This window comes from Falco peregrinus, chromosome 5 (genome assembly GCF_023634155.1).
Source record: "Falco peregrinus isolate bFalPer1 chromosome 5, bFalPer1.pri, whole genome shotgun sequence".
In the NCBI taxonomy this organism is placed as follows: domain Eukaryota; kingdom Metazoa; phylum Chordata; class Aves; order Falconiformes; family Falconidae; genus Falco; species Falco peregrinus.
The window spans coordinates 75,820,583-75,848,134 of record NC_073725.1 but is presented as its reverse complement, the minus strand read 5'-3'; the positions used below and the strand labels follow the sequence as shown (position 1 = coordinate 75,848,134).

General features: G+C 49.9%; 1 protein-coding gene across 4 annotated transcripts in view; it reads left to right on the top strand.

Moving 5' to 3' along the window:
* The first annotated feature begins 4,370 nt into the window (after positions 1–4,370).
* RHBDF1 (rhomboid 5 homolog 1) overlaps positions 4,371–27,552 on the top strand; it is a 38,224-nt gene continuing 15,042 nt past the window's right edge. The window contains exons 1-5 of one of the 4 annotated variants that reach the window (XM_055804482.1): positions 4,371–4,889; positions 5,463–5,635; positions 20,998–21,139; positions 23,341–23,471; positions 26,058–26,159. In XM_055804482.1, the coding sequence (XP_055660457.1) occupies positions 21,020–21,139; positions 23,341–23,471; positions 26,058–26,159 (353 nt within the window). In that variant the 5' untranslated portion in view covers positions 4,371–4,889; positions 5,463–5,635; positions 20,998–21,019. Of the gene's footprint in view, positions 4,890–5,248; positions 5,434–5,462; positions 5,636–20,997; positions 21,140–23,340; positions 23,472–26,057; positions 26,160–27,552 lie in introns of those variants that run through there. The other 3 variants (XM_055804481.1, XM_027796324.2, XM_055804483.1) reach the window with 3 other exon arrangements.

Genomic DNA, 27,552 nt, shown 5'->3' with positions numbered 1-27,552 from the left:
GAGCTCATGCTACTTGGGGCTCACCTTTCCCTTCTGGCACCATTCCCCATAGCAGAAGTCAGGCATTTAAATGAAAGTCACTGTTCAAAACTCAGTCACTCCAGAATTCCAAATCACCAACAAAAAGCTAATTTGTGCCATTTGAATTCTGCCTCTTCCATGCCTGCTTTCTGATGGCAAGGTTTGATCACACGCTTGGTGACTATGCTCCGTATTTGATTGCTTTACAAGAGTCCTTATGTGCCTCTTGGAAATAAATCTGTCTAGTTTTGAAATTTTGAAGTGATATTATTTCATCTGTTGCCAATAGTGGATTGGAAAATGATAAGAGTCTTTCAGGCTACACAACAGATATTTTGGGAGTTTCATCTTACTTATTCCATGACATTTTTATTCCTTCCATATGAAACACACATATATGTATGGTTTTTTTATATATATATATCTGTATGTTAAAAGCTCATATTTTTGTTGGAGTAAACTGGAGAGAAGGAAGCTATTTTGCTCAGTGACATTTCTTAAGTATGTTGGAAATAATAGCCTTCTTTACACATGTTTGGTTTTTTTTTTTTTTTTGTCAATTCCCCTAATGGGTTGACCAAAATGAAAATTGCCATTTTGATCCAAATGGATTTTCTGGGTGAAATACAGTTGAAAATAAATATTTCTGTAAGGGCTGGCCACAAAATCCTACTTTTATGTTATTTCCACTCCTCCACCTCCTCCTGGCACCACAAACACACACATTCCCTGTGGCTAGAGCTAGGAATGATCAATTGCAATTAATCTGGGCAGAAAATGAAGGGGCTGAGTTTTAATGTGAAATCCTTGTGCTCTGCTGGGCAGCAGCTCCTGTGACTGTGAGTGTTCTGGGGTGCCATCACCTTCCCAGATCCTCAGCATTTTGGCTCCTCTCCCACCTCATCTCCTGGTTATGGTCCCCAGCCCTATGTGGACTCGCTGAACATGCCTGTGAAGTGAATTATCCATCTTGGTTTAGGCAGAGCAAGCTACGGACTAGGACAGTGGGGCTTGATTTTATTTTTGGGCCTCTTCCCTGGGCTTTAAGTCCTGCTTAACACCCCAGCCCTGCTCTGTGCGCAGCCCTGTGAGCCCGCCGCCAGCTCAGCCCGCAGCACATCCAGCTCGTCACTGGGCACACGCAATTGCCAGGCTGAAGTCACCACTGTGTCCCACCTTGCCACAGTGTGATCCTGTGTAACAGTGTCTGCCATGCCTGCTGGTGGCTGGGGGTGACGGGGGCTTCAAAAGACTTTCTACCCAGTGTTAGGTTTTTGAACTTAATGTAAATTGAGTGGATTAGAAGAAATCGAAGTTGCAACATAGCTGCTTGTTAGTAGAGGTTTTTTGGGGGTTTCCTGAAAGCAAAAGTTATTTCATTTGCACTCCAAAAAGCGTTAATATTTTTGTTGCAGATCAGCAGCACCATTCTCAGCTTGGCATCCGATCTGGAGAGGAGGCATCTGCACTCCAAGCATTTTGAGCCGACACTCTGGATCGATGGGCTGTTAGCACCCATGGTGCTGCGGTAGAAAGGGCACTGCTGGGGCTGAATGCTCGGAGCAGCCAGCGGTGCTTTTCCTGGCATGAGGCTGGGGCAGAAAGCAGCAATGCCAGCTGCACATGCCGGAGCTGTAGGGTAGCAAGGAAGAGGAAAGAATTTCTCTAGCGGCTCTGGTGAATGGATCCCACAGTACCAATCTCACTTCTCCTGTCCACAGGATCTGCTTGCACATGGGGCAGGGGGCGATAACCTGACCTGCGGCTGGTACCCGGGAACCTGGTTTGTTCCCGTGAGGGGAGGCAGGTGATCTCTGATCTGCACTGGAAATGCGTTCCCCAAGGGGAATCCCCGTCCTCTTGCTCCTAGCCATTCCCTCTCTGGCTCCTGGCCAGGCCACCTGCATTTGAAACTCTGTGGGACTTTGGGTTTCTGTGTTATTAATCCTCCCCAGAAGAAATCCCAGGCCTTTCTGGACCTCTTCTCTGTTTGCTAGGACAGCTGCCAGGGCTGCGCCGCTGCTTCGTGTCAGCACAAGAGGCACTGCAAAGCCCGTGCATTTCCAGAAGGCAAGGGGAGCTCTGCTTCCTCCACGAAGGCTGTGCTTGCCGGATACGGGGATGCTTTTTTGGCAAGCGGGTCGAAATCAAATCATCTGTCTAGATAACCGTCAATCCAGATAAAAATAGAGCTCTGTGCTCCTGGTGTGTCCCAGCTGTCCTCACATAACTGTTAGGCAATGCACGCAGGCTCTAAGAAGGGAAAAAGGGCTGTGCTGGCTCGGAGCATTGCACAGCTCCCCGGTGCCGCATGTCCAGCAGTGGCCATAAGCACATGCAACACCACCTTTTGCCTACTCGGGTGTATAATCAATATACAGTGCAGCCCAATTTAATGCTTGATGACACAGGATCATTGCATACAAGGAGCATTGCATACAAATCTGCATGCAGCGGGGAGAACCGCGGTGTGCTGGTGAAGGCGAGGTATTGAACAAACGTGTGAGGTACCCATGGGCTGTTTCACACCGCTCCCAGCTGGTGCAGACCCACCAGTGCCTGACTGTAAGTGGGCAGGTGTGTGGCTCACCTGGCTTTGAAGAAGTTTAAAGCGAGCTGCAGCAGTAGAAGTCCTGCACCTCACAGGCTGATGGGTATCTATTTCACTGGGTCTTAACCATGTCTTGTGGCAAGATCACAGGTTCACATGGGTTTCAAGTAGAAGGGAGGAAATTCCAGTTTCCAGCAGAGAAGAACGAAGCAAATTCATGTAATCACATGTTCATGTTAAACATAACAAGCACCAGAAGAGAGCTCTCCTTCAGCTGGCCCTCAGAGGCTGCATTTCAAACAGAAGTACTCCCTGCAAGCATTCGTGAGGGAAAAAATAAACAAGGTTGTTGGGCTGGATGACCTACTCTGGACCAGGACTGGTGGGTCCTCAACACCAAACTGCTGTTGTGCACCAGCTTGTGCTCAAGAGAGCATCAGCGAGAAGCTGGCCTTAACTTAACCTTATCCATGTATAGTCTGATAAGACTCCATGCACTGAAGGAGAAACACCCTCCTGTGTGGCACTGGGAGCAAGGAGGGCGTATTCTTGACCAAGAGGGTAGATTTTACCCAACTAAGTGGAGATGCCTGCAGTTGGGTAAAAGAATCCTACCCCACAGACCTGTGGGCTGGGCAGGGAAGCACTGGGGAAACGAGAGCTTGTGGGATGGGGTCAGCAGTGCTGTCTGCAAGAGTGTCATACAGGAGCAAGAAATCATGTTTCAGTGACAGAGCTTTGTTTGTCTTGCAAAATGCACGTACTGTTGGCAGGAGGCTGAGCGAGCACGGGGCGGGTCAGAGTCACACTCTGGCCCCAGAGTGCTCCTCCTGGGAGATGCTGAAGGGCCCTGTGATTTCATCTCTGCTCTGTTACGTTACTGGACACTTTTCCTTGTTTATGTGGTAGAAACATCTGAAAATAATTTGTGCCTGTTAAGCTTTGCGGACAGTTGGGGTTCTGTGTGCAATTTGGTCTCCACCTCAGCCAGGACTAGCTGAGGCCGATCTGCATTTGCTCATTAGCTAATGAGATGCAATGCAGTTAGCAGGGCTCTCTGGGGGGCTGCCTTCGATGCGTGGTTGCAGTTGCTGTGCACGGGCACGTGCAGGGGTGGGTGTGGTACCGATGAGCTCAGCCTTCGTGGGGAGCACTGGCCCCAGCAACAGGTTTCCTGCTTGCCTCGATTGCGGGTTGGCAGGGAAGACATGGTGAGATGGCAAGGTATACACACACACCCCCTACCACCCCGGTTCTTACTAATATCAAAAGCATCTACAGCTGTGGGTCAGGGACCTGCATGCTGCAGGCCTTGCTGGAGCTCTAGCAAACCTCTGTGTGAACGATACATGCTGACCAACGCTCTGGAGAGGAGGGATGGAGAAATCTTCGGCAACAGTCCCAGGACAAAGGCAAGGACAGCTGAGCAATTGGGGTGGGAGGATGCCAGCCAGAAGGGGAAAATGTTGAAGCTGGGAGGAAAGAAGCAGCTTAGGGAAGGGATGATACGCTAACCACATGGCTGGAGGAGGTGTGAAGAACTTGATGGGAAACACAGGGCTAAGCATGGGGAGGGGAATGAGGCAAAGCAGGTAAAGTACAGTGACAGAGCGAGAAGGTAACTGGGAGCAACCTAGGCCAGCGCCAGCAGCTGTGTGCCACCCCTGCGAGAGCCCCGGCGCCGAGGGTGGCAGCGGGGCCGGGGCAGGCCCAGCAGGACCCTGGCAGTTGGCTGTGCCCGGCCCCTCTGTGTCCCATCGTGCCGAGCTCGGCTCCCCCCCGGGGCTCCCCCCGGCTCTGCCTGCTCTCGCAGCCGGGCGCTGCGGGGAAACGCAGCTTCCAGCAGCCCGGGACTAACGGGACCTGGAGCTGCACCCCCAGCTCGGCCGGGGGTGGGCGGTTGCAGCCCCCAGGGAGCGCTGGCCACCCGTGAAGCCGACCCCCAAAACGCCGGCGGTGGAGGCGGGGGCTCCACGCCGGGGCTGCGGGGGCCGCGGGCGGGCCGGTGGCTTCCGCCCGGCGCGGCGCATTCCTGCACCGTGAGTCAGGGCGGCGGCGCGGCGCTATGCGTCGTCCCGCGGCCCCGGGCGCTGGCACTTCCCCGGCGGGGCTCAGGCCGCCGAACGCCGCTCGGTTCCCGTCTCCCATTTGCATGCCGCGGCTGTGAATGGCGTGCCCGGCCGGCCGGCCCCTGGCACGGGGGAGGAGTCTCCGCGCCCTCCGCGGGCCGAGCTCGGCGGAGCCGGTCCCTTAAACCGCACTGGGGGGCGGCCCGACCCGAGCGGCGCTTCGCCGCTGCGTTCCACCCGCCTTTACGGTGAGTCCCGGGGCTGAGGGGTGTGGGTGTGTGTGTGTGTGGGGGGGGGTCGAGGCGGGGGTGCTCCCGGGGTTCGGCGCACACGTGAGTTGCGGGCTCCGTCCCGTCCCGCGGCCCGGCCGCCTCAGCCGCGGCTCGGCAGCCCCCTGCTGGCGGCGCGGCCGTGAGGGGCAGCCCCGCGCTCCGCCGAGGGCCGCTCCCTGCCCGGCTGAGGCGGCGCGGATCGCGCCGCCTCAGCCGGGCAGGGAACGGCCCTCGGCGGAGCGCGGGGCTGAGCCCGGTGTCCTGAGGTGACGGCGCCGACCCCTGTCAGCCCTGAGAAAATGCCCCCCGCCCCCCCCCCCCCCCCCCCCCCGCCCGCCCGCCCACCGTCGTGAGGTAAAGCGCGGGCTGGGGCAGCCCTCGCTCGCCTCCCGGTACCTCAGGTGGAGAGCCCGGCCCTGTCAGTGACAGCTGGAAGTAGCAGCGTTTGGATCTGTGGAGAGGATCTGTGAGGAGAACCGGGGTTTCACAGCTTTGACCGTGGATTTCTGGACATCGGGAGGTTGGTGACCCTGGTGCTTTCGGCCGTAGGTGAAGGTGCGTGGTCATGGCGTGTTTCAGCTGATCCAAGTCCGCGCTGGAGCAGAAATGGCCCCTCCGCCCCCATCTCTTCCCACACGTTTGCCACCCGCCCTTCCCCTGATGCTGTCACCGCTGTTTCGGCAGCCACTTTGTGGAAAACATACTGCTTTTTACACGTAAAGGTTAGTTTTCCTCAGGACCGAGTCCCTCAACTGACTTTTCACACTACGCGCTGCTGGCACGAAGCAGAGGATCACAGCAGCCCAACTGGAGCCTGAGTAAGGTTGTTGCAGGATTGCGTCCTTGGTGCTGAGTCCCTTCAGGCTCCTCAGAGAGCGACCTGTCCTTCCCCTCCATCGCTAGCCCCGCTGTGGCCAAAAAGCCCCTTGTGCACGTTGCAGCTTGTGCTTTTCTCCCCTGTAACTCGGGAGAGGCGAGCGGCAACACAGATGACTTGTGCCTGGTGCTTGTCCTTGTGCACGGGCATGGTTCTGGCTGCTGGTTCTCTTGCCAGGTTGGCTTGGAGGGGTGCTCGGTGTTGGTCAGGGATGCCTCCAGGCCGGGTCTTGGAGTGAGCAGGAAGTTGTTTCCTTTCTTCCTGTTTTTGTCCCCATAGCTGCTGATTTCCTCTGGGAAGAAAGCTGTGTATTCTGCAGTAAAGGAAAAAATAGTCGCACGTAACGGGAAGGGACAAGGCAGCAAAGTTGTAGGCGCTTCTGAATGAAGCATGGGACGAGGAAGGAGCGCAGGGTGTTAACTGCAGTAATGCTGACAGACCGGCATAGACAAGTAGCTGCCTTTGTGCCATGACCACAGCGGTAAAAAGGGCTGGCTTGAGGCCAGCTGGGGAGCTGACCCTTGGAAGGAGAATGGGATTTCCATTCCAGTGTGTGGATATATGTTGCTCTCCAGCTCTTCTGTCTTGGTGGTGCAGGTTTTGCAAGAGGAGGTGATAACTTGTGTTAGATTAGTTAATATAGTTAGAAGAAACAGATAAGCTTTCAGATACTTCCTTGAAGTTTTCATTGTTAAAAGGACTTTATGAAAGGCCCTGTGTACCTGAAAGCTTGTCTACTTTTTTTTTTTTTAACCCTCTGTTGCTCTAATAACTGCTATCATCCCCCTCTCCTGCTGCATCCCTCTTGTGTCCTTAGATCCTCGTGGCTACTGCTGGGCAGCCCAGGTCTCCACTGTCTGTGTGCGGATTCTTGGGGAGTTTGGTGCCATTCCTGAGCTGGGACCCTGCCAGCCTCCCGAGAGGTGCTGTGGATTTGGAACAGGTCCCCAGCTTTGTTGTGGTTTCTGTGCTCATCGGTCCTGAGCCCCCCTGGAAGGCAAGCGGCTCTCATGCATGGTCATCTGTCAGTGGTGTGCCTGATTGTGTGTGTTCCCATGAAAGGAGGTGAATGCGGCGCAGTGTAAAAGCAACTCCCACAAAACTAGTTCTGCTCTGGGACTTCCCATGACAGGCTTTTTTTTTTTTTTTTTTTTTTTTTTTTTTTTTTTTTTTTTAAGCCATACAGTTGCAAGAGATCTCCTACAAACTGGCTTTTCAGGTTCTCGGGAAAGCCATGGGCTGGCCCCAGTCTCAGGAATGTCTTGCTCTGTGCCTGGGTAGGCTTCAGCCGGGGTGATGAGCTTTGGATGTGAAGAGTGCTGCTTGCCTGCAGAGCAGAGCAGGCACCTCTTCTCTAGTGAGCTCGTCCTTCCTGTGGCTTGGTGCTGAGAGCGCATGGCCCTGACGTGTCACCTCAGTCAGGAGTTATGTCCCTCGGAGAGGGTCAGCGCCTCGTCACTGGACTTGGCAGATGGCTGATTTAATTTTTGTGGTGGGGACTGCAGTGAGCCTGCAACTGAGCGAGGTCGTGAGGCAGGAATAGGAATTCCTTTTGGGGTCATCAGTCCTGTTCTTCTGGAATCCAGACCCGGAGAGTAGTCAGCAAGTCCCAGCACGTTGCCCTGAAAGAGGCAGGGTCTGCTGAGTGTGGCATGATAGGACAGTTGATTCTGGGCACAAAGCCCACATGCTCAGATATAATTAGTAAAGATTTAATTCCATTCAGTGTGTCAGATCTCTCTGCAGTGCAAACACAGCCTGGTTAGTGCTGAAGGCCTGAGGTGGGAAACATGACCAGGAGTCCCAGTTTTTCCTCTTCCGTTCAGTGTATCCAGGAAAAAGGCTAGCAGAGCACTCCGTGTGCTGCTGGGGATGCTGCCCACTGAGTGAGACTGGCTGTGAGCTGAAGATCCTGGTGTTTCTCTGTATCTCTAGCAGAACGATCTTTGAGAGGATTCTTCCCTTGTGGTTGTTCCCTTTCTTCCTTAGTTTTCCCTTTCTTCCTTAGTTTTCCCTTTCTTCCTTAGTTTTCCCTTTCTTCCTTAGTTTTCCCTTTCTTCCTTAGTTTTCCCTGGATGCTTTGGCATCCCATGAAGACCATGTGCTCTTCTTGGAGGTTCCAGCATTAATTGTGACCCAGTGTGACACTTCTTTTAATTGCTGTTCCTGCAGCCACCTGCCTGTTGCTGGTATATGACCCATTTTGGTAGAAACACTTAAAACTCAAGGATGGGTTCCTTCCTAAACATTTTCCCTGAACTGAGATGTGGATTAGTATCCTGTCTTTTCAGCTGAAGAGGTGCTGGGCTCCAGGTCTAACTTTATTGTCATCTAGTTGGAATGAAATGGACATGAAATGTGCAGATCCCACCCGGTTTATTGTAAGGTTGCCTCCCTGATGCTGGGTATGTACCTGTTGTAGTTTTAAGTAACCCACAGAACGCATGTCTTGTCTGCCTGCTCAGAGAAGTGTGTTGGATCCTCTCTGCTGAGAGTGTGACAATGTCTCAATGTGTGCTGTAGCCTGAATTTAGTGGGACTTGTGTTGTGGGTAAAATGTCCCAATGCCGCTGGAAAATAGAGTGAAGATGGTTTCTTTCTTCAAAGGAGGGGAAGCCCTGCTGTTCAGGGTCATGTGGGTAGTGGTCTTCTCAGTGGTGGTTTTTTTTTAATCTTTGTGGTTTGTTGTTTTGGTTGTTTTTTTTTTTTTTTCTCTTTTGGTTTGCTTATTTTTTGCCTTGTTCAGAACCAGCAGACAAACCAGTTGAACTGAATGAACATGAGGACCTGTTGCTTACTCCACTAGTGTCCAGTGATTTCCCCTCTGAGGTCAGCACCCACCATACAAGTGACAGAAAAATATTTAAAAAGGACAATCCTAGTCCTGCAGATATTAGTCCCAAGGGATCAGGGAGGCAACAGGCAAGAATTAACCTTGGAGGGAAATGAATCTGTTAGACAGCATTTCCCATTGTCATGCTGGCAGCTCTTTCTGTGTCCTTGAAGAACCCCAAACTGATTTGGTGTGTGATGTGTGCTCTTGCCACCCAGGCCTGCTTTCTCGAAGTCATAGAGGCCCTCACTCCAATACAGCATGGGGTGGGAAAGACTTGCCTGCCAACCACTCTGCTTTCACAGGCTGGCTTGACTGTGCCTTTGGGAAGGTCTAGGGGCAACCCTGTGAGAATGGCATTTCCACAGGGAGCAGTGGAAATTGTGTCTGTGCTGAGATTGCCCATTGTCATGTCCTTGTTAGCTGAACTTCAGGGGTTTCTGATCGCTTGCTCCTTTTTTTGGTCCTGCTCATCTAGCTGCCATACAGGAGTAGTTGAAGCCCACTTAAGATCCCATGTCTCATACTTGCTGTTTTCAGTCCATACTGCAGTAGGAACGAGGAAGTGTGTTTTTGTTTTTTTTTAATGTGTGTTGGGATGTCACAATGAGCAAATGAGTAGCTGAGTTTTTGAATAAATCACCCAAAGTATGGTCAATCCTTCTGAATAACAAACGGTGGCGATTTGCTACTTGGTGAAGGCGGAGAGCTTACTCTTCATGTTAAGGTTAACTTAAATCTCCTAAAGCTACTGAGTGCGAGTTCCATTGGTTGTGTGCTCTGTTTGCTGCAGAGACAGCAAATGTCAGATTGATATAAGGCTTGTTCTTGCTGAAATTTGCTTTGGGTGCACTCTTCAACTATGTAGATGAACCATTTGTTTCAAATATAATTAAAGCTATTTTTTGCATACCATTGGAAGCATTAGAACTATTGTGATGTAGACCTGAGCAGTGGATACTCAAATTCTCAAATTCTGGGGCCTTTAGCAACAAATAGACCTTGCCCTAGTAATCAGAGCATCTCTAAAACACAGCGATTATTAAAGGAAATGTAATTTCTTCTCAGTGAACTAAGAAGTATCATTACAAAACACTTCCCTGGCACAGTACAGCCTTCCCAAGGGGAGAAGAGATATCAAGACATGCCTGATCTTGCCTTTTCTGGAAAGCCTACCTTTGCCGCCTCCTCCCCTTCCTGTTTCCACATTGCTGAGAGACAGCCCCTTGCTCTGCTGGTCAGCAGCAATCCCTACTTTGAAGGTGTGTTTTTTTTTCTTTAAAAAGGAACAATCTGTATGAGGTCATCCTGAAGCTGTGCAGGATGCTGCTTTTACTGTTCTACAGGTCCAACGCTTACTTGGCTTTGACTCAGTGAAAGTTATAACAGCTTGAATTTTAAAATCTTGAGGGCTCAGGCAGCTGCATTGATGACTAGAGTTTCCGTATTTCAGGAGTTATTGCCCTGTTGTAGGCAGCACATGGGAGGTACTTTTCTCTGTCAAATTCAAAGCCCACTGCGTTAAAGTGAACTGTAGAAGACAGCAGGCTGTGAGTTGTTTTGCCAGAAAGTGTGAGCATACCTTCCTATTCTCTGACTACTCTGGGACTGTAATTTCAGGGAGAGCAGTGAGAGAGAACGTGCCATTCACTCAGATTGAAGAAGTGTGGTTCACTTAGTTTTTTAATTTGGTTTGCTAAAACAAAGTTAGAATTTGATTGTTTCTATTTGCGTTATAAATGAGTTGGTGTGTTGGGCACACATGAACATACACATGTGTACACATACCTGCAGAGCAAGACTAAGCTCTTCTTGCAACTGCTTTCCAGTTAGACAAAGTAGGAGATGGTGTGTGGCTGACTGTCGAGTGCTAGCAAGAGTAGAAGTCAGACTCCTGTGTCCCTTGCTAAATCTGCTAATGCTTGGGAAGAGCAGCTCCAGCTGAACCAGCTCTGCTCTGAGTCCTTGGCTATTTAGTTGTTGCTTTGAAGGAACTCCACTGAGCCTCATTGCTGTGGGCATTGCTGGTGGATGCAGGCTTGTCCTCTCACTTGGATCCAGGTGAACAGAACTGTGGTTGTGTTGGAAAAAACCGGTGTGTGATGGTGAGTGAAGATGCTCTGAATTTCAAAGGAACGTGGAAAGAAAGCTGGCTTGAATGGCTCAGATGCTGTGGCTTCCATCCTTCCTGAATATAGTCCGTCTTCTGGTGGCTCCAGTGTTTGTTATTGTTATTTCCTCTAAGATTTTTTTAGATTGCTATTCAGCATGGTTTTATGTAACTTTCCATAGGAAATGTTGTCATTTGTGGCAGTTTTGATCTCATTTGCCAATGGGGCGTTTTTATTTAGCACAACAAACAGTGATTCTTAGCTGCTTTAGTACAGAGAGCTTTTGCCGTGGAGGTTGGGTGGCTTTTGGTCTAACATAATTCTTGGTTTGGAGTATTGTGATCTTTTTAGGGGAACTTGCTAGTTTTGGCAGTTGCTTTTCCATTGATTGTTTATTGATGTCATATTTTCTAAACAAACAATGCTGTAATCACTAAGAGGCGTTACTTTACCAAGAAAATTGCTCTTGAGGTGGGTGCACTGGCAGCAGCTATTTCAAAAGCAACCAGAGCCAGTGTTTACTGCTGTCTTGAGAGTTGTACCAGTGTTGTGTTCCTAGCTTTCCTTGTCCCGAACACTTACAGTACTTGTGATGCATATGAGGGCTGGTGGAAAAAACTTAAAATGCACAATTCCAGTGAAAAATTGTACCTTTGTTAAAATACAGTGGCAGGATTTTGTTGGTTTTGTCTTTTGTTTTCTTATGTGGGGTCATGGCTTCGCTGACAAAAGCATTTTTGTGCGTCTTACCTTGCTGTATAATTCAAGCAATAACTGTGTCCATGGTACTTGTGGATCAGCCAGTACTTGACAGCACATCTGTTTTACTAGTAATGAAAATAAATCCAGAACAGGGTCTTCTGCAGCCCCATTAATTGTTGCAATGAGTTAAATGCATACTAAAATAGTTTCTGTGATCATGCTTTCCTGCTTCTTTGTTAACAAGGAGCTGAAGAACGTGTAGACCCAGGCAGAGTACTGAGCCAGCTGTGCTTTGAGGCTGCTGGGGACCCCAGGGCAAAGGGCTCTGCCAGCTCAGCACAGGCACTGCTAACCCAACAGGCAGCTGTGGCTACCTTGGAGCAGCATGCAAGAACAAGGCTTGTGTAAGTGATTCTGCTGTAGATACGCTTCCAGTGCTGGCAGTCAGTTGTTTATAATTGGAATTGTTAATATTTGAGTTGTTAATGTGATTATACTTGTTATCCATTCTGGCTATGGTCACTGTGGCACTGGACCACCAGTAGTATCCTTGGGTTCCTGCACAGGCATGCTGAGAAGCATCAGCTGTCTGGTAGCTGTAATGGATCTCTAGGTGGGAAGCCTCTCCTTTTGAGAACCAGGCAGTGCTGACTCTACCAGCTTCCCTAAGGAATGGGAGTGATGGTCAGTGCTGGCTTCTCTCACCCTATGTTTGACATACTGTGACTGGAGCTATGAGCAGGTATCATCATCAATCTGTGCCCAGATGTAGCCTATAAGTGGCGTGCTGTGACCAGGGTATTGGGACATGGCTGCTGGAGATGTGGCTGTTGCATGTGGTGGCAGGCTGGTGTTCTCTGTGCAAAGCTGCAGGGTGTGTTCATGGAGAGGCACAAACAGGATGAAGATGCCAAAGTACTCCAGAAGGATTTCCACTGCTCCCTCCTCTTTGTTTGTTATGTTTTATACTCGAACTGTTCCCCTTGCTGGTATCTGGTATCTAGGGGCTGTAGATGGTTCTGTATTGGGTTTACTCTAGAAGGTGGAGTTGGATGCTGATCGCTTGTTGCCTGGGCCCTGTGTGGACTCTGGGGTGCAGGCATGCTGGCTAGTGCTGTGAACCTGCTTCTGTCATCTGGTCACACATGCTTAGGAGATGGAAAAGACAGTCCCTCTGTCCAGTCTGCTCTACTTGGCTCCTTTCCACCTATTTGCTTTGTGGGTGCCACAGGCCATAGATGAGCAGGGGAAACTCATCCCTTGGGAACCCTTCTATGGAAGCTCCCCATGCATGAGGCTTGGCTGTCAGCTCTGGAGAAATCTGTGGATGGTTTGGATGTTTTGATCCCACCAAAAATTCGCTCTGCCTCTGGTGATACAGTAGTATTTTATTCCTGCTGCACTCAGCACCTGCAGTGAAGGCACTTCTCAGAAGATTTTTTAAGCCTCAAGAGATGCAGAACCCACCACCTCCCTTGTGATAATTGTTAGCTTCCTACAGTGCTGCAAGTGTGAGTTTTTTGCCATGTTTTCGTGATCGCTTTAAACTGTGCTGCCTTGAGAAGCAGTCCAGTCGTTTGGCTCCAGCTGCTCTTTTTGTTCCCCTTTCCTTCTGCTGGCACAAGTGTTTGTGGAGCCATGTGGTGACTTGGATCAGGGAAGGAGCTTGGGCTGGAACAAACCGTTTTCTTTGCTGAGCTAATGTGGGTCGGTTCCCAGTGTGGATCACCCAACAGCTGCAGGGATGCCCGTGCCAGCACGAGGAGGGGGGCAACACAGGGCTGGGGGCACTGCTTCTTCTCTTGTCTTGCATCTCTTTCAAGTGGGTGTGACATCTTTATAGCTTGAATTTTGAGCGTTGGCTTCTGTGTTCTTGTTACTATTCTGCCTTTTGTCTGCTGCAACAAAAGGACCTTGAAGATCAGTCAATTGCCTGTGTGAGTGTTGTTTGTAGGCTGCAGTTGGGGGTCATCTTTTAACCTGTATTTGGAGAAGCTGAACTACAGATCTGGGGACTAATGGGAATCAGAGAGTTTTCTGAGTTCCCTGTTTTTTCTCTCTTCTATATAAGGGCGCCAGATCTGGAGACCTTTCGGGTCCCATGTGATGCTGCTTTGAAAAGTTTTAATGCTGGTGTTCCAGTAGGAACTTGTTTATTATTGATTTCCATCATGACCTGTAGCTTTTTCTGAAAATCAAGAAAATCAGTTGCTCAAAGGGACATCTGATCTGCGCTCCTGTTCATGAGGTTGACTCATATACATTCGGATTTCAGTGGCAGATGCTTTATTACCTGTATTTAAAACCCACTGGCTCTGTATATAGCTGAACTTTCTCCAAGTTCAGTGGGTCCCAGTTGAAGCTTTGCAGTCTTGGTGTGCCTCTTGCATACCAGTATCATTCTACAAGGCTTTGCATTGAATCCAAACCCTTGGGTTTTTGCTAGTGTAGCTTCCCGTTTCCTGTCTGCTTGGCCTCTTCCAAGCCAGGAAGTTTCCACTGGTATTTCTCAGTTAATTAAATGAAGTGGTTCACGGTGAGATCCCTCCGCGCTGCTTTGGTTGCTTGGGTAGCCGCAGAAGTTAAAAGACCTTCTCCATAGCAAGCTCCCCACCTTGGTGGGTTCCTGCTGGCGCAGCTCTGCAACGGTGCTGGCATGCTGCTTTCCCATGATCTACTTGCATGCTGGTTTTACGGCCACCTGCTCAAGCGTGCTCTTTCTAGGTTGAAAAGAAAACTCTCAGGTGGAAGATTGTGTGCTTTTTAATTCACTCTCTACAAGGCAAAGTCCTCTGTTCCATTGAAGCCCACGTAAAGGATTTCGGCACCTCAGATCCATTCTTCCATGTTCTGCTTTGACATGAAGTTTAAAGACAGTTTGGGTAGGGACAGGTCTTTCCAGTGTGCCACACTGGCCTGCAGGAAAGCTATGTCTTTTAATAAGAGGTTGGCTGTTCCCCAGGCCTCCTGTCTGGTCCCTCTCCAGAGGAGAGCACAGGGGCTCAGTGTGCTGTGTGCGTGCTGGCAGGGGCAAATGCAGTTTCCCTGAGCACTGATCTGCTGGGCTGGGGATGGAGGAACATTGTTTCACACAGGTGGGGGACAAAGGTGCTCAGGCTGTAGTTTGATGTTTCAGCTCAGCTGCTATCATGCTGAGCTATCACTGAATAAGCTGGTCCTACCCTTCCTCTCTCAGGTTGCACAGAGCTTATCTGAAATTGAGCCTCTTCAGGATGCCAGATCAACAGGAAATAATTTACTAGGGTTAGTTTTGTGCTGGTAAAACACCTTGAAGTGGCTCACTAGAGTAAGGCAAGACTGCTTTTTGGGCAGCAGCTAGCTGTCAGGTTGGTTTGCTTGCAAGCGGAAGGCAGGGGAACCATTGCCTGTGTGATTTGGTGCAGGCTGTTTTAGGCAGTATCAATCCCTACCATCACTCACAGAGCTTGTGCATGGGAGAGGGCAGTGAGAGGGGCAGTGGGCGTGGGGATGGTAGTCCTGCCAGCTCCCTGCTGTGCAGGGCTAAAAGGGCAGCGGGTCTGCCTAGCTTGCTGCCAGGCTTGTGCTCAGGGGTGCCTGGGTTGCTCTGACCCCACCTTCTGCTTGGCAGCCTCATGAGGCAGTCTGCAAAGCCTCATGGCATCTCCTCCGAGCTCAGCAGTGAGGGTCAGGAGAGCAGGAGAGCACCCTGCACAGGGCTGCTGGCAGAGCAGTGCTGCTGGCCTTGTTTCATTTCTGAGGTAGTTCTTAGGGGGAGACATGGTGGTGGTCTCAGCTAAAGCCTGGGTGTTGCTGTGCCCTCAACAGCCTTTTCTAGAGTGCAGGGTCACAGGCCTGATCCTTCTTCCTCATCCCTGCCTGCCCTCAGCCCCTCCATCTGGCTTGCTTTAAAGGTCTGGCTTGCGCCTGGTATTCGAGATATTATTTGTAACTTGTTGGGTCTGTTCCATGCTTGATGGTTTTATTGGCAGCCGCAAGACTGAAACCCCACTGCTCCTCTTCTCCTTGGGCTTCCTGCCTTTTCCCTGCTGTGCCAGCAGAAATCCTCCTCGAGAGAGAGGCACAGCCAGCAGTCCACTGTCTCCCCTGGCTCACTCTGCCTGGAGAACACATTTAGGATCCCGGTTTCTTTGCTGTCCCTCCACCCGGATGCCTACCCGTGTGCCTCAGCCAGACAGCTGCATGGGCAGACCCCTTCAGGTACACTGGCCTTGCCTGGGACTCTGCAGAGCAGGCATGGCAAATACAGCTGCTACAGTGATGGGAGTTTAAAAAGTGGAAGAAAACAGCTGGAGGCTGACCATGGGGCGTGGTGATCAGATTGCAATGGAGTAGCCCAGGTGTCTTTTACGTGCACACGCTGTGCTGGAGGGGAGCAGTGTTGCTGGAGAAAGTAGATTATGTGTGTTTGTGTGGCAAGGTTGAATGAAGTTGTTTTTTTGTTTTGTATGTTTTTGGAAGGAAAAAAAAGCTTTATTTTAAATGGGAATGCTGGTAAAATGGAAACTTTGGAAGAAAAAAAAATCAGCATGGGAGTAGCTTCAGTTATCTGTTTAAATGGAAGGATGGTTTGTCCTTGAAATGACTGTGCAAATGTCTGAATGTATTTGAGATGCCTGTCAGTTTTAGGAGCATACTCAGGCTTCTGTACAAGGCTTTTCCTTCTCTGTTTGGGTCAGTGGATTTCACTAAGCAGCTTTTCTTGATCATGTGCCAACTTTGGAATTTAATGCGCTCTCCCTCTTTCTTAGCCTGACCCACAGCAGAGTGGATTTGGCTTTTGTTCTGGTACTGTGACCTTGCTTTGGCACGAAGCTTTTGAAAATGACTTTCCCAGAATATCTGCAATATACCACCTTTTTCTTTTGTTTGTTTATTTGCATTGAAATGGACTTCATTAATAATTTTTGCACTGCTACCGCAGTTGTACATGCAGCTGATCAGTTGGAAGAAGCTAGATTTACAAATGCTGGGTGATCAACCTGTGTGCTGGAGAAGAGTTTGTGTTTCTGGATTCCTCAGTTCAGTGATGCTGAGGGAACAGCTTCTGAGCTGACTGGGCAGTGCAGGTGGTGGCAGCAGGACTGGAACTGTGCCAGCACTGGGATGAGAAGTCCAGGCAAGTATTGGGGCCATTCCACCTCTTCCCAGTCTCTTCAGTGTCCTTACCCATGTCTCCAATGGCTCTTACATGATTTTGGTAATAGACTTCTCTCTTGATGTCACTTGGAATTGGTATCCTAACGGTTCCCAGAAGTTGAGTTTCAAGCCCCAATGACAGGTCACAAAAGCTTGAAAGCATGAACATTTCCACCTTCCCAGGGAGAAGATATTTAGTATATGTCAAGGTTGGTGGAGCATTTTCTGGACTTTAGGAGGTGCTGCAAACCACAAGTGAGAGGTCTGGAACAGCTCCTGTCCAAGGACTGAGCAGCTGGATGTGGATCCTGCTGTGCTTGTGGGAAGAGAGGATGGTAGGAAGGGCATGGAAGAGATCTGTAGAGTCAGGATTGGCATGGAAAAGAGGACAAGGAAAAGCTGTTCACTCTTCTAGCCCAGGCCTGAGAACTATGGGGCATCAAGTGAACACAGGAAATGGCTGGTTTAGAGACAAACTGGAGAAGATGGCTTGTCACCCAGTACATGTTTCAGCTGTGGAGCTCTTTGTTACATGCAGTTACGAATACCAGAAGTTTGCTTGATTTAAAAGATGAGTTGGATAAATTCTGGAAGAAAAATCTTTGGATTGATGCAGAACCATTAAATGCGAAGACATCTTTGGCACCAGAAGCCTCCGAGTTATTCATAGCACATGCCATGACTCTGTCCTGGGAGATAACGACTGTCGAGTGATCCTGTACTCTGTACCCATTGCCAGGCATCCTCTGTTGGAAATGAGATACTGCCTTTAGATGGACGCTAGGCCTGACCTTGCATGGCTGTACTGTGTATGTTCCTATCCTTCTGCTGTCAGTGACCTCTTCAAAAAGCTTGTTGGAACAGTACTGAGAAATTGGGACTGAGGATATGGGGCCATTCAAATGAAATATGTACCAATGCAGTCAACTCTGAAACAAAACCCATTGGCCCAATCAAATATGTGGATGTTGTATCCTGAAATACTAACCCCTGAAAATAATCGAGGGGTTAGTGTGAAACTTAGCATGTGCTTTTAGAGACGGAAATTAGTGACTGCAGCACTTTTGAGTGAGGACCAGGTATAAATTAGGGGTGTTACCTGCCTTGCAAAGCCTCTGTTCAACCGTCCAGCTGTACATGTATGTACGCAGCTATGCACCTATGTACAGCTAAACTATATGTCTATGTATACGGCTGGATCCACATTCAGTCTCGCCATTAATCTGCTGGAGACCTGCCTCTTATGTCCAAATCCCAGTCTTTGTGCCCTGAGTCAGAGGCAGTTGGCTGACCTGTGCTGTGGCCGTGTATCCACAGTGTGCAGAGGATCAGGCCCTGCAAGTTTCATCTTATGTGTTTGTGAGGTTTAGGCTTGGCTGCTCCAAATGCACACATGTAGTTGGGAATGCTAAACAGCTCTGCCTTCACTGTACTTTTTTATTGGGAAACGAACATTTCAGTAAGTAAGAAAGGTCAAACTGGTAGAAGAACTTGCTCCCAAGTACTCTGTTTGCAGTCACTCTTGAAACTCACCTGGTTTTTAAACACTTACACAGTTATATATGCATTTTAATGCTTTGCTATTTACAGAGCTCTTTAATGGCTGAAGTTGGGACAAAGCAGTGCATTGCTTTGTCAGCTACGTGAATTTCATCTTGAGATCTTCTTTTGGCCTAACGTACAAACTCAAGTCAACTTTGGGGATAATGATAAGGCCACAGGCTTGACCCCATGTGTGTGCGTGCTCTGTCCTCTTCCTTGCATGTGGCGTGTGTGCACACTGCTGAAGATCCCTGTGCACTAGTCTGCAAGGGTTGCGATGAAGCCAGCGTGATGGATAGGTGAACATCCCTGTCTGTGGCAATTTGGGAAGGGGGACTGAAAACAGATTTCACTTGAAAGTCTTTCACAGAGTGCAGTGTTGTTGTGCCAGCTTTTGGACATTTCATTCACTACCATCCTGGCTTGGTCTCACTGTTTGATAAAGCTGCAAACCTTACACGCTTGTATGCGTTACACCCAAAGCACCTGCTCACAAAGGCAGCTCTGTAGGTGGACAGGAAGGAAGCTGAGTGATGTCTGCTCATTAAAGAGATGCTGGAAAAAGAAGAGTTGCTAGTTCAGAGGCTCTGCATTTGCCCTTGAAGGCACAGAAAGGAGGCTCTTAAGTTGCATCATGAGGGGCATGTATGAAATAGGTTGTGTTTGGTCATGCTAGACTGGTGGCTCTGTCCCTCTTTGCTTGTCTGATTAGAGCATCTCAAGAAGACCTGGTGTTCGTGATCCTCATGGGTAAATGCTGGAGCTCTTTGCATTACACCAAGGGAGTTTTTCAGGTATGAGAAATCTGCTTTGCTTTCTGACCTCACCGTAAAGGCAAGTTTGCCTGTTTGTATGCAAGACTGAAAGTTGTCTTGTAGTGGATTTACCCTTACCAAGAGCAGACGTGAGTTCCCCTAATACTCTTATTTTCTTCTTATAGGAAGTTAGAACAGATGCATTTAGTCACCCCTGTGGCTAGGAGTGGAGGGAAGGAAGGAATTGTGTCCCTCTAATGTATGGCACTGTCTGCACACAGGACTGTGGTGCATGTATGAAGGGCATGTCTGTACTTGAATTCCCAGACTTTTGGGGGCCTGTGGTATTTGCTGAAACCCAACCTTCACCCACCTACAGCTGAGTCCTCCCTATCTGTCGTTCCAGCTCAGCTGAGCGCGGTGCTGCTGGCAGCCAGCCCAGCTTGCAGGACTGAGCTAGCAGCTGGTCTTCAGCTCCTTTTAGATGAGATTCTCTTCTAACCCAATCCAGATCATCCCCCTCTCCTTTTTGTTGACCTATTCCCGCCCCGCCCCCCCCCCCCCCCCCCCCCCCCCGTGTTCCTTTTGCAGTGGTAAGCTTTGCCACTTGTGCAGCTCCCTTTCCAGAGCAGCTGCAGTGAGCTGTGGGAATATGGTGGAAATGCTGTGAAAGGCAGCGCGTGTTTCAGGGTACCGGTGCCTAATACAGGTTGGGAGGGACCTTCGCAGGTTGTCTGGCTCGGGCACTGTGCAAGGCAGGGATAATTCAGGCTGCTCAGGGTTTCATTTAGTTGAGTGCTGAATGTCTCCAAGGATGGAGGTCCCTCTGCCTCTGGTCCTGTCTTAGGACTTGGCCACTCCCAAGGAAGAATCCTTGCATATTACACTCATTAAGCATTTAAAATAAATTGACTGTGTTAACATTGTAAGAGCACTGAGTTTCAATTGGAACAGAGAGCTTTTCTCCTACTCCCTTTCAGATCATGTGTGCCTGCTAAGTTAACTGGATTCTTATTCCATCTGTCCACCATGGTGGGAGAAGAGGCTGGGACTCTTGATATTATTTTTTTTAATTGTTTTTTTTTGTCCCCTGTGGAATGTGTGGCCTAGGACAATGCAACGGGGGAGCTAGGAGGGAATTAAATCTGTTGTCCCATTCAGCACATGTGTCCCACTGCTAGCTTGCAGTTGCATTTGTGCTAGGAGCTTGTAGAATAACTTAGGTTGGAAAGTACCTGTGGAGGTATTTGAGCTGATTCCTCCAATTAAATCTATTTTCTTAATTGTTTCTCTGAGCGTGCACAGTAAAGTAGGTGCTCTGCCAGCCTGAAGGAGTTGCATGGTCCCTGTCCCACTGCATGCAACCTAAACAGGAAGAGAAAGTTGAAGTATAGTAGAGGGGGCAAGATGACAGCGAGTCACTCTGGTTCCTCTGGAATTTTGGTAACACAGCGGTTTCTATTTAAATACCTTATCATTATTATTTATGTATGAAAACCACTCTTAGTTCAGGATTAGTGCCAGTTCTGTAATGTTGATGCTATACTTGTATTACTTTGTGCACTATGTTGTGTTTCTGGGAAATGACTACATTTAGAAGAGATCAGAACCAACAACGAGAAATGGCCACTTGCTAATTGCTAAGTAGTAGTTAGGTAGGAAAGTTTGGTGCTGCTTTGGATGGGCAAGGGTGCCTGTGAGTCACAAACTGTTTTTAGAGGGAGGTCAGTGGCTTTTGGTATTGCAGCTACTTATTCAGTTGGGACTGGATCCAGATCTCATTAAGATTTAATTCATGGCTGGTTCTTAAGGAACCTGGATCTGACAGTAGTCTCAGCAAAAAACTTAATGGGAGGTGACTCTCAAACTTGTGACTGGCACCTGGCTCAAGGTCCTGCAGGCCTTAGAAATGCACCCTGTCCTCTGAGTGTCTGGTCCTGGCTGACCAGTGCAGACACAACCTGTGATGCCTGAAGCCTCACAAGGCACTTTGGGAAGTTGTTCGATGTGGGGCTTGGCTCTCATCATTCACAGCCTGGAGGAGAGTGCTGTGCTTGACCCTGCTGGCATGTATGTCAGGGATGAGCCTGCCTGCTCCTGACTCTGATTTCTTCCCTCTTCCTAGGCCTGAGGACGAACGTGGGACAATGTCGGAGGTGCGACACGACAGCACGAGCAGTTTACAGCGGAAAAAGCCACCATGGTTAAAACTGGACATCCCAGTGCCGGTGCCTGTGTCGGTGCCAGAAGAGCCCCAGCCTGTACAGGTATAGAGGCTGGGGGCAGGAGGAAGGGTCTGCAGAGCCATGGAGGGGGTGTGCAGAGCCTCACTGTGCCAAGAGCATGCCTGTGCCCATGGTCTCCAGCAGTCCTGGCTGAGGGAAAGGCAGTGTGTGATGGCAGGTCACGAGGCCATGTGAGAAGGGGCAGAGGCGTTGAGTAAATTTATGATTGCTAATTAACTCCTCCTTGAAGGGGATGTGGGAGGGATGAGAGTGGGTTGCTGATGTGCTCAGATCAGTGGATGTGACTTTGTGGATGTGTGGATTGTGAAAAGTGTCCTGGCTGGGGGATATGGGAGTGAAGTATTCAAAGAAGCATTTCTTAGGGGACTGGAGGAGTGAAGGGCACCTAGACAAACATGAGGCCCTGGAAGTGCTGGACCTCATGCTGAAATGAACAGGGAATGAATCTGACTTATGAACAGCCAAGATAATAACAGGCTGTCATCAGTAACAGCAGAGAAAGAACAGTTACTGGCAACACAATGCTTTTACCAGCATGAGAAACATAAGAAAATCATGTGGGATGGGAAATAAGTAACATTGAAGAGTGGTGAAGCAGAGATGGGGTGATAGGTTAACAGGAACTGCGCAAACTGAGAGAAAACATAGGTATTTGTGCTGGCAATAGGAAGAATAACAGGAAATTCTGCTACAAGGTGGCAAAAACTCTCATGTACAGGTGAGACCTGGGTAGGATGATTGCTGGCTGCTTGTGTGACCGTATTGCAGGAACAGAGACTACCTGCACCAAAGGCAGAGCTGGAGGAGGGTTCTTACTGCCCAGCTCCGTGGGTGGGGTGCAGTGCCCGGGTTCAGTTGCTTGTGTGGAAGAATGGTTTAGCCATCAGAGAAATGGAGGGTTATAGAGCTTCCCTGGAGGGGAGTTGAGGATGAGCTTGTCTTAAGAGGAAACCTATGTTGAGCTTGGAATAGCAAAGACTGGCCTTTTTGCTGTTCCAGCAGTTATGTGACAGCTTCTGGCAGATAAATCTTGCTCCTGGTTTTCCCCTGGAAGGAAAGTGATCAGGGTTCAGTCTGCAGGGATTCGAAGTGGAATGCGGTGTTTTAACTGTGGAGTGTTTTTAAGTGGAATGCAGGTTGAAACCTTCCGAATCACTTATTTAGGGCTATGATGAATGTTCTCTTGTGTGAAATCTCTAAATCCAGCGGGGCACCTTCTGCAGAGGCACTCTGTACTTGTGATGGAAGCTGGCAGAGGTTCTCTGCAGGTCCGGTGTGTGCAGCACAGGCTGTCAAGTTAAGAGTGTGTAATGGGCTCCTTTGGCTTACAACCTGAGTATCTATGTATTGTTTTCACATAAAACATAACAAAAACGTTAAGATTAGTGGAAATTGTTAGCTTTCTGGGCTAGAGGGGCTGGAGTAGCGAGTAGTCTTGAGACGGAGACAGTGTCTGACCAGAGAAACAGTTGATTAGATCTTCACTTGCCAGAGGGACAGTCTGCTCCGCCTGCATTTTACAAATGGGAGATGGTGTCTCTGCCAAGCTGATGAAAAATTAATCTGGAGCAGCCCTGGGGAGGCAGTTGTATGAGCTGAGAGCGGTCCGGTGAGCTTTGTCATGTTTGGTAGGTGACATTCAGCCAAGACATGCCAGGAGCTTTCAGACCTGAGTGTGTCCAGACAATTAGGTTATGAGCAAAGCTGATGTGACTTTCCCAGCTTGCATAGCCTGCACCAGGCAGCAGCTACAGCGCAGACCCACCCACATCTCTCGCAGGCTTTTAGAGCTGATCCAGAGTCACTTATGAAGCAATCTCACTTACTGTTCTTCTCATCACCTCGTGGAGTGGTTTAGGAGTGCATGACCTGGGTTCCTTGTGGCTAGAAAAAAGCCAGGAGGGTATGTTGCAGGAGCTCGTTTAATATACTTCCATCTACAAGTGGCTATCAGTCCATGGGCCAGGCTAGAGCCAGTCTGAGCTGAGACCCACTGCAACACACAGGTGCTGTGTCCTTGATGTTAACCATTCTGTTCTGCAAAGCCATTTCTGGCTAACATGAACACAGTCCTTGTTAGCCTGATTTTGTTGCCCAACTGCATGCACACTTGTTGGGGTGTTGGGCCGCTGTTGAATTGCTAACTAGACGTTTCACAACCTGACTGGCCCTGGAGAGCATCATTCCAAGAACACTGACAGCCCTCCTGCTTTTCCTTGCAGCCAACGAGACGGCAGGCCTTTCTGCGAAGTGTGAGCATGCCCGCTGACAACAGCCGTGTACCCTCCCTGCCTAATGAAGTGAGGAGGCCGGTGCTACAACGACAGACCTCAATCACCCAGACCATCAAGAGGTGAGATGCTGAGTTCACAGAGCCTGCTTTAGTGGATTCTGCCATCCATTGCCATCCTTTATTTGTGAATTTATGGTCCTCTGCTTGTCCCATTGCCTGGCATTTAAGTGGCATGCTGTCACACCAGGATTAGGCTGTCTCCCTTGTTATCTATAATGAGGGGTGGGTGCAGATAGGTCGCCACTATATTAGCCCAGTGGTGCAATATAGCCTATCTTTAGTAAGTGAGGAGACAAGTCCTGGCAGGCAGATTGTGGTCATCAGAACAACGAATGGTTCTTGTCACCTAGAGACAAATTTTGACTGCTCCCATGACAGAGGGAGCTGGCTGTTTCTGACTAACAGGATGCCTCAGGGCCTGATGTTTAGCTGAGACTGTGTGATGTGGTGTGTTGGCCTTGCTTTGGTACGGTATCTGAAACTATATGATTGCTGGGGGAGGCAGATGCCCATCCTGAGTGGGCCAGGGCTCTCAGCAGCTTGGCCCCTAGCATTGGGTCATTGGCAGGTCCTTGAGATGGCCGTGGCGGGTGATGGAGAGTAGGGAGAGGCTGCTCTGGTCTCGTCTCCCATGCCTGCATAGGGGGTTATCATTTGTCCTCATGACTCACAGGGTCTCTGAGACATGGCCACAGAGCTGGATGCTCCTTCCCTCCTTGTGGGAAAGGCTTATCCCAGTTTGTCCAAAGGGAGTGGCTCTCCCAGCTGCTCTCCTGAGATGCCTGGCTTGTATCCCTGGCAACGTGTCAGGCCTGCCTGGATCACAGGAGCATCCCTGGAGCTCCACAGGTCAGGGGCACTTTCAGCCAGCTAGGCTTCGCCCACTCACAGAGGAGCAACTTTCCAGCTATGGGAGAGACTGACCTCCCACGCACTGTTTTCCTTTGCCTCAGACATTCCCCAGCTGCCATGGTGGTGAAGCTCTCCCACAGCAGCAATCTGTGATCCTGCTTCTTACAAGGTTGGGAGGGCTGAGCCATGAAGCAGTGTCTGCTCTTTTCAGGGCTGTGGGTGGCTTCCGGGCCTGCCTGAGGCTGTCCTTGCACACCTAGACTGCCTCTTCTCTCACCTCCCTGCCATTGTCCCGCTCCTTGCCAGGACAGTTAGGCAAGTGCATGTCAAGGATGAGGGAATACCCTGGGAGGGTGCTGCAAAGGCCCTGACAAGAAGCATTGTGCAGGAGGGCGAGGGTAACCTTCTCCCCCAGAGGTCCTCACAACATGCAGCTTGTGTGCAGGGTGGATTAGCTGGGGAACTGAACCAGTTTGGTGCTGAGGGAACAAATTTTTCCCCAGTGCTGCTACACTATAAGACAGACAAGGCATATGGAGCTACAGTGAGCAAGGAAGGAGCACTGGACAGTGGTGGTGAAGCTGCCAGACACCAAGGGAGATGCTGATGTCCTGCCTAACACTGGGGGAGGTGGGCAGACACCTGTGGCTGTTGCACCAACAGACCCCATGACTTGTCTTCCTCTTGTCTGCCCAGGCTGTAATGGAAGTGCTGGGGCTCAGGTTGGTGGCTGCGTCCCTGCCTGTGCTTAAATGGTCTGTGTAGGCATTTTGTACCCTGGGAGTACATGTGGTCCTGCAGGGAGTAGCCCGGAGATACACAAATGGTTTTGAGTCCTGGGAGTCTTCTGCTCAGAGTGTGTATGGGGGGTTCAATGCTATTTTGCAGTGCTGAGTTGTCTCGTGCAGGCTGTTGTGCAGCATGGGGGGTGGCCAGGTCTCTTCCTCCTGGAGGACTCACAACTTGCGGGTGACTTCTACAGAGTGCTGTGGAATGTGGGTAGGAGAGCGGGGGCAGCAGTGGGAAGGACTTTCCAAGGGGCAGAACTGCAGGAGATGCATACGTGACATGACACCAGCAATAAAAGCATGAAATAAGTGGATCGAAACAAGGACAGGAGACTGGAAAGTACCAAGGAAACTTGGGCTTGGAGGATACAGATCAAGTGTGAGCCTAAGGTGAAGTCTGTGTGGTCCAGAACATGGCATGGGAGTGATTCACTGAGTGCAGGCATCTAACACCACTTCTAGTCTCCTGGGGTGTCTGAGATGTCCATGCAAGACAGCAGATGTGGCACAGATAGACTAGTGCACCAGGCAAAGATCCTGCCAGGGTCAACCAGAACAGGCCCAGGACACTTCCAGTGGCATCAGACACCCATATCGAATCAGCTCATTTCTTGTCCTGCTGACACCTCCCAGGTTTCACACTCTGGTATTCAAAGCCAGCCAGTGGGCTATGTAGCTGGGTGTCTGGGCAGAAGGCAGCAGATCACAGAGGTCTGGGGCTGAGGGGGATTGCAGTATCCTGGTATCTTCAGGAGCAATGGGAGACATACCTCAGAGGTGCAGATGCACCAAAAAGATTCACCAGCCTCCTGGGTTCAAAGATGGTGCTGTGTGGCTTGAGTCTGATTGTTTCTCTTAGGTCACGCTCTCAGCTGGAGGCTGCTGTCATGTGCAGCGTGGCTCAGCTGCTGCCAATGTGGCTATGGAAGGAGATGGGGAGATGCTGGATGCTCCTCTCCACAGCCCTGCAGGCTCCTTCCCTTCAGCTTTCTTTTCTTTGCAGCAGACAGGTACGGTTTGAAAGGAGTCAGACCCTGCCCATTCATGGGCACCGGGTGGGCAGGAGTTCCCTGAGAAAGCGGCAGTCCCTGCCCCGATCGTTTTTCAGGTACTGGTAGCACTGAGTGTGAAACCCACCCCTGCATGTGTGTGCAAGGGCTGTTGTGAACCGCACAGATTCTGGCTGTTGCTGGGACCACGCTGCCTTCCCAGGGCTGGCCAGGAGGCCTACAAACAGGCGGGAGTGAGAAAGTTCATGTGTGCTTCTAACAAAAAACAATTGTCACTCCTACTAAATATGTAGGCAGCTGTCAGTAAGTAGCATGGACTAACAAGCTGTCCACCCACCAGCCTCACTCCCTCCTTTCCTAACAAGCTGTCAACTTCCTGGTGTTCACTGTAGCTGGAATATCTCCCCAGGGCAGCCACAGTGCAGCCTGCCTTTGCTAGCATCAATGCAATGTGTGGCATATGCATATGTTGGCCCCAAAGCCTCCTTGGGGCAGAAGGGGAAGGAAGGGAAGCAGCACCGAACAGATGTTAGTCATGTTGGTCCAGACAGAGCTCAGAAGCGGGTCAATGGAATAGAGCATTCACTCTTTCCTTGTTGAAGTCGTGACTTTTTCTAATCCAAATGTGACTGTCTTCTTTTTGAGGTCGAGGTCTTCGTTTACTTAGCACCAAGGAGATGAGCCACTCCAGGAGTCCAGGGCACAATGGCCCATCAACCACCACCCCAAGACTGGAGCTCAGTAAACATTTAAATCAGACAGACAATGTGACTTTGTTCATGGCAGGGTCTGGACCTAATGCCCAGGAGTCCATTCCTGTCCTGCCTTCCTCACTTGGCCAGATGCCACTCTGGCACTGTGTCCACCTTTGGTGACTTTGCATTTGGTCTTGGGCTTTCAGGGCTGGTTAGCTCAACACGATCGAAGGGCAAGAGCTGACCTTTGACGTTGGTGTGTTGCTTGTTAGAGTGCTCCAGGGAGTCTGTAGGATGTGATGGGGCTTCCCACCTGAACAGGGGCATTCAGCATGTTCCCAGGGTGCTCCAGGTACCCTAAACTCTGTAGTTGGGTCTCCTTGACTATCTCAACTATGATTAGAGTGCAGAATGCTCTTTATGCTGCCTTGACCAGTAGTGGTATCTGGCAGTTCAGGAGTGGTCCTCACAGTGCAAAAGAGCTTGGTGGTGGCTTGTTCTTCCAGGCTAGCCGGGAGCACACCTTCAGAGGGCTCTGAGGCACTGCTGTTGGCCCAATGGGCCATTCATCAGCAGGCTCGTATGGGCACAAACAACCCACAGTCCTCGCCCTTCGAGTAGTGGCCCCTTGTATGGGCTTGTCATCCAAGGTCACCTTGGTGTTGGAGTATTGGTTACAGTGGTCTATGAAGAAGCTCTCTGAATTAGAACACTTTTATGGTGCGTGTTGTGCATCTGCATGGCCAGAGCGTTACCCTCTGTGCTATAGGCTTGGTTTGGGTCTGTCAGGCCAGGT